Below are 15,680 nucleotides of genomic sequence, written 5' to 3'. Positions count from 1 at the left end.
AAATTTTAGCTCATTTTCCTCTGCCTTTTGGTGGGAGACTTTGAAGTGGGAGCTACAAAAGTGGATAGGCAAAGAACAGAATGGCTCCAGCCCTTCCTTTGAGAGAACTTAACAACTGAAATGAAAAAAAAAAAAAAAAAAAAAAGTATTCAGCACACAAATCTATCTTATTGCTATTTCAGTAGGACAATAGGAAAAGAAAATAGAATACCTTGTTTTCTGATCCTTCTTCTTTCCAGCTAAAAAAACCCCAAAACCTACCAAATTCTCTTATTCCTGCTTTCATTCACCCAATAGGACTCAAAGGGAAACAACACGATCATACAAGTCACCCTTGGCTGCCACATCAGGACTGGACTGAGGTAACTGCTTTGTTTATTATTTATGTCCACTGCACATGCTCACAGAGAAAGGGAGAGATGTGGATTGCAACAGACTACTTTTAGACATGGAAACTTTTCAAAGATAATTTTGTTCTGTTACATTGTTCCTTGAGCCTTTTCTCCTCAATAACGCAGCATGACATTGCCATCAACTGTTAGTACTGTGTCAAGAAATGCCCTTTGGGAATGCAGTGCCTCATCACTATTCTTCCTTGCTTCAACTTCTGTGCATCCCAGAGAGTCATTATGGTGATTCTTTCCCACAGTTCCTCTAGTGACTTGATCTGCAAGGAACATATAAGGAAGCATCAAGCATTATGTTTCTTCTGGGAAAATTCTGGCATTGGCTGTACCCCCCATTTTGCAACCTTAACTCTAGCATAAAAATGTAAATGCACACAAACACACAAACTGTTTTTTCTAGTGACCAATCTGAAAAAAAAAAAACAAAACCAAAACAGGAAAATAAAAAAAAAAATAAAAACTCATCACATGTAACTTTCAATCTGTATGGCAGGACCAGATCCTCAGGAGAACAAAGATGACTGCTCCTTGAGTTCACGCAGTAATTGGCATCAGGAATAGCTGTTCCTAAAGGCAACCTGTCAGTAATTTGCTGGTACATTTCACAGCCATTTGCTTATACCAGAAGAAATTTGAGCCTCAGGCATTCTGGGTTCTGCAGAGGACTGTGAACAAATGTGTTTTTCAGAATCTGGTCTCCCTATTTCCTCCCCTTCCAGCTCCATGAATTCTCCCTATCTGCTTTCAACTCTTTACGCCTTTGTATTGAAGTCAAAAAGAAAGATTTTTTTTTCTCCTGCTTTTCTATACTACCGCAGCAACATTAGCAAGGCATCGAGAACAAAGGAGAGCCTGCCTCTGTCCTCCATTTACCTAACTCAAGTGAATCAAGAAAGGCCCTTCCCAGTTCTGCCAGTCTGGTAAGGCTAGTGTTGAGCTGATTGTGGATGCAATACATGCACAGTCCCCTCCATCACCGCAGGAGGGCACTGAGGTGGGACAACACTGCAGGTGGTACAGGCTCTTCCAAGACATTACCTCAGAGCCCCATCCACAGACCACTCGGGTTATGGTAGCTTAGTCAAATGACGTCACATCAACAGAAACACTGACAAACCTGTTTCTGATACTTAATGGGAATCACCCTTCCCCCTGCTCAACAGCAACTCCCTGTTCCACCTTATAAAGGAACGACAGAGGTTCTCAAATAAATGACAGGGAAACTTCAGGACAGAAAGAATGAAGATTTTTTTTTTCCTTAATCGTCCTCTTACAATGACCAAACTGTTTATAGAGTTCCCCGAGTTTTTTTCAGGTACAAACTGACACATAAACATTTCAACTGTAAGATATCTAAATTGCCAAAGTTTTTACTAAGTCAAAACAGGCTCTTACAGAAGAAAGTTTTGGCAGCTACTGGCTCTGCCTACAGATTTAGATTTAAAGGAAATACTTTTTAAATTACTTTAAAATTAATACAGCTCAGCAGCATGGCTGTAGGACAATTCAGTCTGATAGTAACAGTGAAGCCATAATGACATAGACAGTGTATACAGCAGCTCAGATGAACTCCAGTAAAACCTTTATGCCCCACCATTTCATCACTCATTTTCTTTTTGCTAGATGTGTCAGACAAAAATCCTATATCTAAGGCATTTGGAATTCCAGCCTGAGAGATGGCTTTTGAAGTTCAAAGGTGTGTGATAAATTTATCAGATGTTTCTGCATTTATTAGAAAAGATGGATCTGCCTTTTGTGCATATGTGCAGGCAAGATACCTCTTGCCCACCATACATAAGCTTCCTCTCCTGCTAATATGCTATTGGGCACTGGCATGAAATACTTCAGTTGGTTAACAAGAAACAGAAATACCAGTACAAAATTTAGACACTGAAGAAAAAGCAGTATTTCTTAACAGCAAGTGAAATTATCATTTTGTCTTCATCTATTATAAAAATTAACAGTTGTGATTGTGCCACTAAATAGAGATGGCTAAGTAGAGCAGAACAGGTAGCAAATACAACTATTTGTTGTTTATCCAGATGATGATTCAAGCAGTATTTAGCTTATCACTAATTTTTCCTATTATGTCTTCTACACGGCCAAACATCTCACAACATCAGAAAGGGTGGAACTGCATAAACAGGGGCAGCTTTTATCCTGCTATATTTTGCTTATAAGTATTAGGGTATCATATTTTCTCTGTTACAAAAAATTCCTTCTCACTTACGTCACAGCTGGAAAGTATAAACAAGCTTCAAAGAAAAAATATTTTGCAGGGATGTATCTATTACTCCTTTTAATTGAAAATTTTTAGCACAACTGTAGCACAACACAATGTATTTTAGAGCTCCTATTAAGCAATAACAAAATTGCTTTGTTAAAGTAGTATAAGAGCAAATAGGATTCAAGAGAAGTAATCTAATTTTTATCTAATTCTAGTAATCTGATTTTATCAGACCTTAGCTATAGCTGTGGAAATCATAGTCATAGTGCCAAAACATTCTACTTCAGAAGCCAGCATAAATTCAAGTACTTCAGCTTCTTCCTTGATATTTTTCATCAGATGAGTGTGAATATCCTGAAAAAAAAAAAGTTAATGTATCCTGGTCAAAACACTACTTTGTGTGCCTACATTCATGAGCACGCCCATAGACTTCAGGATTTTTGAATATGCAAAACAATTACTTTGCTTTTGTATGAGTAAGATAATAGGAACAACACAGTTCCTCCTTTCCTGAGGTATGCAGCACTCTCTTGCTATGGATGTTCTGGTTTTTTTATTATTTTTTTTAAATCCTAGGAAAACCACCTCTGGTTCAGTTAGCCCATCTTTCAAGGTAACACTTCACTCTTCCTACCTCCTTCACTCTTCACAGATGCTGTAAACAAAAGAGTCATGAATGCCGACTTGCTTTCTTATCACAAAAGACACATCTGGCCCTAACACGAGGATGAAAATAACACATAAAGGTTTTACTGGAATGAGAACATGGCTATTGAGGACTGGCTCCATGGACAGCAAACAACCCTGTTTTGGTGTCCACCTACCTGATTCAGATAGTGAGCAAGCTCCTGATTTCCCAGAGCATGGCACACCAGCCATGCATGTGAATCTTCTTCTCTCACAAACCTGAAAGGCCCATATGAATACCTGACATGGAACTGAAAATGTGGCTTTTCAGGAGTTGTAAAGGAACAGGAAAGCTCTTTCTAGGCCAGTTGTTTAGCCAATGCAGTTTGCAAGGGCCATGAGGTTTTGAGACAGGAGGCATGAAACTGCAATCATGACATTGACTAGGCTTTTCATGTACACAGCAGGCATTATACAGCACCTTACAGAGGTCAGAAATCATTTCAAAGCCTTCCAGAACTTCCAAAGTAAAGACTTTTTTTGCTGAAAGATAGAAGGGGGAAATAAGCCAACAGATGTTTTTTGCATGAATGTTTAAAAAAAAAAAAAATTGCAGCACTTTAATCAGCGAATTTCAAGGAACTTTACGAGAAAGATGCTGGATCCATTTTATAGAGATGAGGCGATTTATTCAAGGTGTCGTAACAGGTCATACCAGATCCAGGCAAAGAACGTACATTTGATTTCTAGCCTTTGTGGTACCGCATAGCATCACTTATTTAATTACAAAATATTTTTCTATCTATTTAACCAATTAATAGTCATAGCTGTTTTGAACCTTCACGTGGATCATAAAAATAGTCTTATCCTAGAACAGTATTTTGAAACTAAGCATCAGTAATTAGGTTATCAGCTGCCTTTAACTCTAAAAGGCAGAAGCAATCTTGCATTTGCAAATATATCACTAGCTTTTATTTTTCCTTTACAATACCAGAAAGAGCCCTGGTATATTCTGAAATATGCCAGACAGTACCCACCACAACCCACTACCTCTAGAGAAAGTGCTGTCAATTAGGAATACATTCCAATAGTCACAGCTAAGCAATTTCTTAGACTTTCTTCAGGGATTCTGAGTGATTTCACGGTACAAGAAAAGATAGTTAATGTAACACAGAAAAATTAAATTGTCAATTGATATGTCACATAGTAAATGAAAATATTTCACTGTCCACTTGAAAAAAATAAGAATAATCGTGCAAGGACTACAGTGAAACAAAGATCTGTGTGCCTCAGCCTATAAAGGAATGGTTTTCTCATGAAAAATTCTTTGAGTCCATAGATTCAGGCTTCTTTTGCAAGCAGAACCCTAGAAACAGCTGTGCGCAGATTTAAATTGGATTCTGAGAGGGCTCTTTTTCTGTGGCAGACAGTCAGAAATCCTTTTTTTTTATTTACAAGAAACAGATGATGTCATTTTGATAAAGCTCTTTTCTAGTTTCACATACCCAAGTGTTCAGGCAAATTCAGACTTTTTGCTTTCTGTGAAACATCCAAAAAGGTCAAGAACCCAAAGACTGAAGGGAAATAGAAAGACAACAAATGAAAGTACAGTATTTATCAAGTTTGCATTTTAATACCAAGTCACATGAGTGTCCAGGTGTATATTCTGTTGTGTTCAGGAAACTACATGCATACTGCATACAGTGAAGTTTCTTTATTTCTTTATGTATAAAATAATAGGATTGAAAATAACATCAACAGACAAAACACTGAAAGTAAAAGGACAGTATTTATTTGTTTATTTTAAAACATTTTTACATTGATAGAATATTGTTTTAAAAGGAAGACCATAATATATTAATTCAAAACTAGGCTGTTAAGCATATATATTTAAACTCTAATTTTTCATACACATAATGAAAGAAAATTATATTTTAAAAATAGCTATTTTTAATAGACCTTATGAAAAAATGTTTAAAAATAACTGCCAAAATCTGCCTCTTTAAATATACAAAACACCCTTGCTGCACAGAAGACACCTTTCTTAAAAGCCAAAAATATCTAAGTCAACAGTTGAGACCACATCAAACCCTACTGAAAGCAGCAGTGACATAAAAATGTAAAAGCACTGTACAAAGTAAATACAGTTTTTGTTTGTCTTAATACTGTACATATTTGTATTTGTTTTAAAAATGTTTTATAAAAACTGCTATTATTAAACTTAACATCCTTTCCTGTCTGCAGAAAAAAATAAGCCACTGATATTATCTGCTTACTAAAATGTCTCCTCTTCTGAACTGTGAATCTTCTATCATAATTCAAAGGGAATTTTACCACTTATTTCAATGGAAGGAGGACTGAAAGTTTTCTTCAGCATATCACTAAGTAACCCTTCTTACTCTCACTTGGTTTCACCCTTAGTTTCATAATGCAAAACATTACAAAATCTTTAATACATTAACTGAAGAAATCAGAATTCGGGAACTTCAGCTTATGAGGCTGGTGTATGGATTAGTTAATTGTAAAACAAAGTGTTCAATTAAACCCAAACCAATTGCAAATAATGCTGCGTGCTTTTTAATCAACATCACTCTCTCTCTCTCTTCCTTTATAGTCCCTTCTGGCATTTCTTCTGGAACGAGCTTTTTAAGAAGGTGCGGTATCCTGGATCATCCACATATTCATTCCTAAAGCGGGAGCTCAGTACTCTCTGTCTCTTCTTCTCTCCCGAGATAATATTTGCTCCGTAAAACGTGTCTTCAAATCTCATGTCAGAAGCTGTAGACTAAAACCACACATTACACATACAGCTTCATACAGGCCATCATATTCTGACATAGTTTAGACAAGTTACATGGAAACACAGGTATGTTTTACTAGTTCATATGAAGCTAGCTACATTACTGACTATGCAGTTACAAGTGTTTTCAGGAAAATACCTAAATATTAAATATATATTTTAAAATATAATTTTTATTTTTCCATATTTTGCATGTACTACTCATCATTTAATTCTCCAGGTCTGTAGTGTTCTAACTAACTGACTTAACACCAGTTTTTTTGATTTTATCCAGAGGTCACACAATCATTCTAATTCAAGGTGAAAAAAAGCAACAGGGAAGTGACGCAATTGTTGGGTACGTTTGATCCTAGAAGTATCAGGTATTATCCACCACTTTGTGCTATTCAAGAAGTGCAAGGTATTATGGCATGGACCTTTGAAAAGAAACCTGCACGCTGCCTAATTTACAAAGAATTGGAGTCACAAGTTTGATTTTTTTGTTAGCAAACTTAAAACAGTTTGGAATCATAGAATCATAGAATGTTTTGGGTTGGAAGGGACCCCTAGAGGTCATCTAGTCCAACCCCCCTACAGTGAGCAGGGACACCACTAACTAGATCAGGTTGCTCAGAGCCCCATCCAACCTGACCTGGAATGTTTCCAGCAACGGGGCCTCCACTACCTCTCTGGGCAACCTGCTCCAGTGTTTCACCACCCTCATTGTACAGAATTTCTTCCTTATATCTAGTCTAAACCTACCCTGCTTCAGTTTAAAACCATTACCCCTTGTCCTGACACAGCTGGCCCTACTAAAAATATTTTCCCCATCTTTCCTATAGGCCCCCCTTTAAGTACTGAAAGGCTGCAATCAGGTCTCCCTGCAGCCTTCTCTTCTCCAGGCTGAACAACCCAAATCAACTGAAACAAAACGGGGGACAGCAAACAGCAAGCCATTTGGGGAAAAAGCAGTGGAAGAAATTTTTGAACCAACTTCCACTACTGGGGTCATGATGAAATTCCCAGGATTAGGAAAAGCATCATTTAGAAGGAATTGGTGTCATTTATTTCAAGAGATGGAAACAATATCACAAGCTGTCTTTAACTCGCACTGTCTTCAGCATGAGGAGGGGAAGGAGTTGTTGGGCATACCTTGAGCTTAGATACTTACAGAGTTTGAAGCAGTAGTAGAAAATCATGCAAAGGTCTGAGCACAGGCTGTGGGATTTTTTATTTACTTGACCAAATTTAGTGTTTTTAACCTATGCTTAACTCCTCTATGTAGTTAATGGTGTCAAATACAAAAAAAAAAAAAAAAAAAAAAACCCCCCCCGCCACAACTACAAAACCTGCATTTTAAAGAGAGTAGCATAAACCCAACTATATCTATACTGTTATCCTTGGTGAAATGCAACAGTTTACACTCTACAGAGCATGCAGTTAATTATAAATGCTTTTTGCACAGTCTCTAAAACAAAAAAATGGTAATGGAATGGTTTCCGAGTATAATTAAAAATCCCATTGAATATAAGCAGATGGTTTATTTAACAATTTCCAAGACAGCTACCTTAACCCTAGATAGTCAGCACACTGAAAGATGTGTGCACTTATCCCGAATACATCGACAAACAGGTGTCTTAGCCAAGAATATTTGACCACTGCACCTCCCATGAGAAAGAGCTGTCCTAATCTTACTCTATTTCTTCAGTAAAATGGGGCATCCTGCTGGTGAACGCTCCCTCAGCAGGCTAACAGCCTTGCATTTCTCTGTCTCCCTTCCTTTCCCAGCTTTACCACCCCTTTCCTACACATTGCCAGTCCCTTCCTTTGACACATTCCTAGCTTCTGAGATATACAGCATCCATGTTGGGGTTGGCTGCTAAGAACTGGATGAAAGGAAATTATGATAATAACAATGATGGCAGCTGTATGTGGCAAGAAGCATAGAAAGGGAAAGCGGGACTGAAACCTTCAGCTACTTCACCATGTAATGCTATGTTAGTCCACCAAACTCATATAAGCTAACATATGCCTGAACAATCAACGTTCCCCCACAGTTCCTTGCAGCCAACTTTCAAGAATCAGGTAACTAATGTCACATAGTAGATGTGTGAATAGGTATTGTGTATGAGCCCACCTCACTGCAGCAATGAAAAACATACTGTACACTGGGCACCCTTTCAAAGCTTCAATGAAAGGATTCTTCAAGTAAGAGGTTTCTTTTATTAGCAACAGTGAATTATTGTTTGGTCTCAATTATGACAAGATTTTTGCATCTTTATGTTTTGGGTTTACACGTTAAGAAAGCTAACGTTTAACTTGCAATGTAATTTTGAACAAACAGCTCTAAAATAGAACATGGATGTGAGAACATGGTGCTCTTCTGAGTAGACTTGGTGATGGATCAGACTGCACAATACTTAGCATTAATGACAAAGACAGGTAACAGCAGTTGTCTTGTCCTCTCCAGCAACTGTATGGCAGAACTTTCCCTTTTCAATCTCTAGGTGTTATGTTCTTTATGAACCCCAGCACTTTTCCACATGGCATATTTATAAATGACTACCTGGTGGATGTTGTTTGAAACTGCAGGAAACTTAAAAAATATAGCAAAGACTTGGGTTTAAACCAAAGACTAGTGAAATGCTGATGAGTCCTGCCAGTGACATTAATGAGTTCTGATCAGGTACTTTGTTTCTTAGAACAAGTTAATTGCATTTTTATTAAATTCAATGCTTTTAAAATTACAAAACTCTGAAAACTTGGAAAGTTCTTAAAAAACTATGCCCATGTTATAAGCATAGAAGCATGAAAGAACAGAATGTCTGTCAATTTAAATATTTACTAACTTGATAATTCATGATCTGACAGATGATTGACCAAGTTGTCCCTTTCAGGAGAAAAGAATTATGTTTGACAACAACATTTGCCTGTACTGGAAGAACTAACCATTTTCACTAGCAAATGGACACTTGTGCTAATTATTGTGCTGATTTACCCAGTCATATTAGTACAGGCTTTAGAAAACATTTGTACAATTCAAACTGGAAATCCAGAATAAAGCCAATGATAATGTTATTGGCATTTTGTGAATATATATACTATAAAGTTATCATCAGCAAATACTCACAAAACGTGCTTTTACTCTCTTTGGAAGCTCTTCATCTAGTGTATAGATCTCTTCTCTCTTCATTACTATTTGAGAACCATCTTCAAACTCAACCTAATTGAAAAAACAGGTATTTAAAAATGAAATCGTAATTTTACTCTTGCAGGAAGTTTCTGGGAATGTCTCCAGACAAAGGTATACGTGCAAACACAGAAGATTTATATACAAATATTTTGCTATATATTTTAGGAAGGTAAAATTAGGACAAAACATAAAAAGTGTAATTTCTTAGGAAACGCAACACATTTGTAAGTTGAAAATAATATATAAGCAAAGAGACTTCAAAATCAGCACGGACGCATATACAATAAAGTAAAATTTATTAGATTAGGAATGCCAAGCAGTAACAACACAGACAACATTATTTTGTAGGGAGTGATATATTAAAATGTCTTCATGTCATTTTTATTTGCCTCTCATTTTTTTACTTGCTTCTAATAAATAAAAAAATAATTTTAACATCCTGTGCTTCAAGGTTGAGGAAGACCATGTCAAAAGCAAGAAAGTATGAGTGACAACTAAGGAAATACCAGTTAACAGAATTTTATTGAATCTGATGGAATTTCTTTAAAATGCTCTGTTCAGAAGATGAAAAGCTTTATCATGCTTAGGTTTAGATTTAATCCAACATGAACCCCGTTAGCAGAAAATGAGAAAGGAAATGTAACTAGGTGTGGGGAATGTTAAAATGCTGAGGCTTTGAAGCATTTAAGCGTTTTCAGCAGCTGCTGATTTTTTTTTTTTTTAAATACTTCATCTAGCAATTGTGAAGTTCAGCTATTATCTATGACTGCAGGTTTAGTTCCCACAGAAATGGTACTTTAAAGTTTGGTACAAAATTAAAAGAAGTCCCATTCCACATCCTTAGGTGACTTAATGACAACATGTGAATGACAACAACAGACTTACACTGGAAGAATAAGTCCAAATGCAAACATAGGAAAACGTAACTTATCAAAAGTAGTATTATAGATAAAACTGAAAAATCATGTATTTGAATTTGCAAATGGACTGGGTTTTTTAGGTTCAAATTAAAACCTTGCCACGACTCAGTATGTTAGATTAATTGTGAACAGCTGAAAAATCCCATAAAGTGTATCCATTCTCAAAAGCCAGGTACAGATCTATGAACTATTAACTTCTTTAAAAACAATTTTTTTACAGCAATTAACATGGATACACAAAATCCATACAGTATAGATAAATAACAAAGCCACAAAAGTCATCCTTGCTCCTCTCTGTTCCTGTTACTAACTCCACAAGCCTAGTGTGTTAGTAGTATGTTAGAGGAACTTAAAGATCAATCTGGCTTAAGATCATTTAATAAAATGATGGCAATTTAGGTATTTTCCATCAGGATGCAGGAGCAGCCTTTCTGCTATTCTTGCTCTTTACTGCACATACATTTGGTAAATATGTTTTTGCATAATACAGTTGATAATAATAGTTTTTGCATGACTGGTGAAAGAACTGGGCGGGAGGTGAACTCTGCCACCTCCATGAGATCAGGAAAACACCTCCTGAATGGGCAATGTTTTTGTTTTTACTGGTAGTGTGTGACAGAGGGCAACTGCTTCATACCACAGAATCTAGCATGCTTGCAGCATGAAATATATCGCACATTTACAATGAAGAGTAACTGGAAGTTCTTCAGCTATAACTCAGCACACCACACTGGAAATAAATTTGCCTACCGTTAAAGGCAAACACAACAAGAGCACCTCTAAGACTTTCAATAGTATCATGATTCATGCATAATATAAACCCACCATCTCTAATAGCTCCAATATAATTCAGACTGCAGATACTACATTTCACATCATCAATTTTATCCAGCAAGATATTTTATTTGTACTTCTGCTGCTGTACTGTGTCTATGTAGTGTTATTCTCTCCATGAGATTTTCTTTTATCAGGACATCATAAATTAAAGGTGCAGCTGAAATTGTTAGAAAGCAATTAATAGAATTAATGGATAATTTAATAATCTGAAATGACAATAAAAAATAAATAGTGAACAGCAATATAAAAAATTATCAAGAAATCAAACGTAGATTGCATTAACAATTTCACTTGAACACCTGCCTCATTTGGCATGTATAACTCTGCTTAGGGATTGTGTAAGATACAGGATGGAAAATGCTGAAATGGATGACACAAATTCTGGTGCATTGTGTCATAGCTCCTGCATCCACAAGTACTGTCACATTCGGTATAAATGTTTCATGAACATGAGGAAAATTCAGATTTATCCAAGTAGAACAGATTTGCCTTATTAGATCATAATACTAATTCCAAAGACTCCTTTTCAGTCTCTTCTTTTGTCATACCATCTAAGACATCACACAAAAAACTTGGTAAGTGAATCTCAAAGGTGCAACAGAGATCTCACAACCCAGAAGAAGAATGGAGTATGTGTATGCATGGGTCCTGGGAGCTTTCAGACAGCTTGTGTAGAAAGACCAAAGGAAGAACTACTAATTTGTCTTGGTTAGCCTCGTGACCTCCGTGTCATAGACTTTCTGTAACCTGTGGCCGTGTTGTTCAGCCTCCTCTCCCGTCCTACAGATTTAAATACTTCTTTGTCTCCAAAATCGTGTGTAGTGCAATCTGGTTTCCCTCTAATCTTTAATCTTTGCTACTTCCCCCATGATAGGGGTTGTTACAAGGCAGTTTACAGTAATCTCCCATGACTGTTATGCTGAGGAACTCCAAATCTTACTGAACCTCTGCATGCTAATCCATTTTCCTTAAACTAAACTGGTTTTATCATGTTGTCCAAGAGGTCTAAAATAAGACAAAGAAGTTTGTTTTGAGGGTGTCATATTCCTTCAAATATGAAAGATAACCACATTCATCTAATCTACCTCACAATATTCCTCAGAAGACTGGCTGTTCAGAAGATTAAATGACTTGAAGATTAATGTTACTATAGAACAATAATCTTTATATTTTATAAAGAACTTTTCACCTTCACAACATAATACAGCTGCTAAGTACAAGGGAAGAGGTAAGATTTAAAGACTAGCTCAAGGGATCAGGCATTTGAGGACTTGAGTTCGATTGCAAGTCTTTGGCAAAGTGAGAAGGTCAATGCAGCAAGTCATTTAGCCTCCCTGTGCCTTAATTTATCTACAGATATAATAGTAAATTTGCCATTTTTGTAGAGTAATGTGAGCCCCTCAGATGAATAGAGTTACATAAGTGAAAATGATTTTATATATATATATAAATGAAATGTACCTATATTCTCATTCTTTCAGAAGTGCTACTATTATTGTAATTGTTTATTGCAGTTTCTACTATTCACTTGAGTACTCAAAGCTGCTGACTGATTTTTCTCAAAGGCAAACACATAAAAAAAATAATATTGTATCTCTGAAATCAGAAGTCAGCTTTTTAGTCTTGTCTTCAGTGTTCAGTTTGGTTTTGCCTTTGCTGAGGATAAAACGCTCCTTAGATTACATGTTAATTAATTCAAAAGGGCCTCATAAATGAACGTGGGGCTATTTATGCTCCTCTTTACTGTCCTCCCTTACATCCTTTTATGAAATGCCTAAGGTTCATTGTAGTCACACACCACTACTTAATTTTATACCATTAATTGTGTAATTACCTGACATCAGATAAAAGTAAATAACCTGGAGAAAATAACAAATGTTACCTTTCAATCTTAGTGTTCCACTGTTGACTCGGGTTCTTATTACATAAGACATTTTCTTGATTTTATAAGAACAGGTGAAACCTCAGCTCCCAAAGAGTGCATAGAACTTATTAATAGTTTAGACATCCTTATATACCAGTTTAAATGCACTAGTAGTTATAAAAATAGTCCACACTCCAGCCTTCTGCAGCTTTGAGGGTGCATCTGGCCACCCCAATGCTAGAACTGAAGGAGCAATTTGCAATAAAGATATCTGAAAATCAAGCACATGGTAATAAATATAGACACTCACCTGATACATGTGAGCTGTGTTTGTTCCCAGATACTTTGCACCATACAGTTTTCCATCAGGCCATTTCACTTGGACAACCTCTCCTTCTGCAGGTGGGCCCAGCCTCAGGCAATCTCTGCTCTATTTACAAAGAAGGATGGATTCTCAAATCAGTGAGTGAGCCACTACACTGAAATTACCAGTAAGCTGCTTTTTACAACTTGGTAATTGGAGGAGATTTATTACCATGTGTGTTTCAAGTTTTATAATCCTGCTAATGGGCTAACAGAAGATACTGTTAGCTTTTATGAAAATGAAATACTGACCAAAACCCACTCTCTTTACAGCTTGATGTTGCATTGGCAAGACAACATATGCATAAATCAGATAGCTATCAGCAACTGTGATACACTTCCCCCCAAATTAATTTCCGTCACACATTGAAAATAAAGATCACTAAAGTGCAATTGCATTATGTGCAACACTTTTTCTTTTACATATTCAAGTAACTCATGTTTTGTTAACCACAGCACATTTTTGCTAGATGCTAACTTTGCTGACTGAAACACACCCTGATGGATCAAACTATAAATGGATAGAATGCCAATGAGTTCTTTGCTCAGGTGATGGAGAAACACTGAAGGAATCCAAATGCTTACAAAGAAGAATTAGGTGGGATTTTTTTTTCCCCAGAAGATATGAAGCAGTTTTTTTCCTGTGTTTTGGCCAAATTTTATGCGTGACTTGTTGAGCACATCAGAGCAGCACAGTTTATGCTACTTGCAACGTATCCTTGTTATGGCTCCTTTTGCCCCACATGGCTCAGTGTGACCGAGATGACTCATTTGCAGAGCACACTGACCACACACCCGTAACAACAGCTGTCCACATGAGGAAATAAATGACGCATCAGAAAAGGATTGTGTCAGGTCTGCACTCACCAATTCTTTGGTAGATATTTCTGCCAAATACTCACCCCAACAAAGGCATCTATACTTTGCACCCACTACATCACAATATTTGTCAGGTAAATTAGTGCTAAATCAGTGGTATTCTCCTAGGTGTGAGAGGACCTACCTGGTGACCAGGCTACCTGAGCTCACTGTTAAAACTGGGAAGAGAAAAGATAAAGCCAAAGACTCAGGTACAATGACTCAGTGACAAGGTCCTGCAGGACTTGGCATTATCTCGGGTTGCTGCAATACTATTACCATTTTTGAAGTCTCAGTTTGACTTAGAAAAATGTACAAAAATATCGTATTTTTGAGTTCAACAGTTCATTTCCAACAGAGGCCAACAACCATCATGACAAAGAGCTCAAAATGTGGGAGCAAAAATGCACCACAGTGATTCCTACTGGGATATTATCTTGTTATAATGTCAAGCTAGTCAAATCCAGGCTTTACAAATTGTTCTTAATCACATATATCTTAAGTAATGAATTTGATTCAACACATAAGGAAAGAAGTGAAAAGCTGGATTTTCACACAAACACACCTTCCTGCATGACAATACTGTCTCTGTCATCCCACAGGTGCTGTGCCAAGGGGACAGCTCTAAAACATGCCTTGCACATTTGCCTGGCAAAGGTTGCTGTGACAGACACAGAGAGATATAGCTTTCCAACTTCACCATCTCTTTGGGGTAGTAGGTGACATTACTGTATTACCCTTCCCAGTATTTCCAGAAGAGGCAGAGGGAAAGGGGAAAGGATGGCTGCTGCCTACTTTTCCACAGCAGAATAGTTATGACTTCTCAGGGGACAGGGATTGCTAAATACTATCATAGCTCTGACTATAAATTAAATGAGACTATATTTTTAATGCTCTCCCCCCAGTGATGACTGTCAAGATGGTTATTGTCATTATCATACTTCTTCCTCTATCTATTTATTGCTAAAGTGCAAAAAAGGACTCTTGGCTAAGTGTCTTGAACCAAACTTTTAAAATGCACCATGGAAGATAGGAAGTTTCCTGAAAACAAACAATCTATCAACAATGTCAAGCCAAACATTAATTTTCCAAGAACAAAAGCCCAGCACAAATTGCTCCCTTTGCACCTTGCACAAGAAAAAAAATCTCACAGCTTCTCTAGGATAGCTAATGGAATTGCTCATATGGAAAATTAGAGTTCTCATGCAAATAACTAGACAAATAACAATCCCATTCTTCATGTATCACCACAATGCCTTAGTCTCTGGAACAATGCTTGGGAAACCTGTACTAAACAGTTTTTGCTGATTTCTACCTGAGTTGCTACCTTTTATTTTCTTATTACATAACCATTTTAGAGATTCTCTTTTTACTGCAAAAATACTTCTCACCATTTTCTTCTTGAGAATTAGACCCACTTCTTAAGCTGATAAAATTGCAAAAATGCAACCTCACTTTTCTCAGTCATACAATGAAAAGTCAGACATCAAGATATGGCAATCCTTCAACATTCCCATACACCATCTGTAAATAACATATAGTGTGGGCTCAATCTACATTCAGCTTGTAAACCATGTACATTTCCTGTAAAATTAATGTATTTTC

General features: G+C 36.7%; 1 protein-coding gene across 7 annotated transcripts in view; it reads right to left on the bottom strand.

Moving 5' to 3' along the window:
* Positions 1–5,476: 5,476 nt before the first annotated feature.
* Positions 5,477–15,680, bottom strand: part of KDM4C (lysine demethylase 4C) — a 290,608-nt gene continuing 280,404 nt past the window's right edge. For all 7 annotated transcript variants that reach the window (XM_035893611.1, XM_009638241.2, XM_035893595.1 and 4 more), the window contains 3 exons: positions 13,165–13,284; positions 9,171–9,263; positions 5,477–6,046 (listed from right to left, as the gene is read on the bottom strand). In XM_035893611.1, coding sequence (XP_035749504.1) covers positions 5,870–6,046; positions 9,171–9,263; positions 13,165–13,284 — 390 coding nt within the window. In that variant the 3' untranslated portion in view covers positions 5,477–5,869. The remainder of the gene's footprint in view (positions 6,047–9,170; positions 9,264–13,164; positions 13,285–15,680) is intronic.

Source organism: Egretta garzetta, unplaced genomic scaffold (assembly GCF_000687185.1).
Source record: "Egretta garzetta isolate BGI_Z169 unplaced genomic scaffold, ASM68718v1 scaffold250, whole genome shotgun sequence".
Taxonomy (NCBI): Eukaryota; Metazoa; Chordata; class Aves; order Pelecaniformes; family Ardeidae; genus Egretta; species Egretta garzetta.
This window is presented reverse-complemented; position numbering and strand designations above follow the sequence as displayed.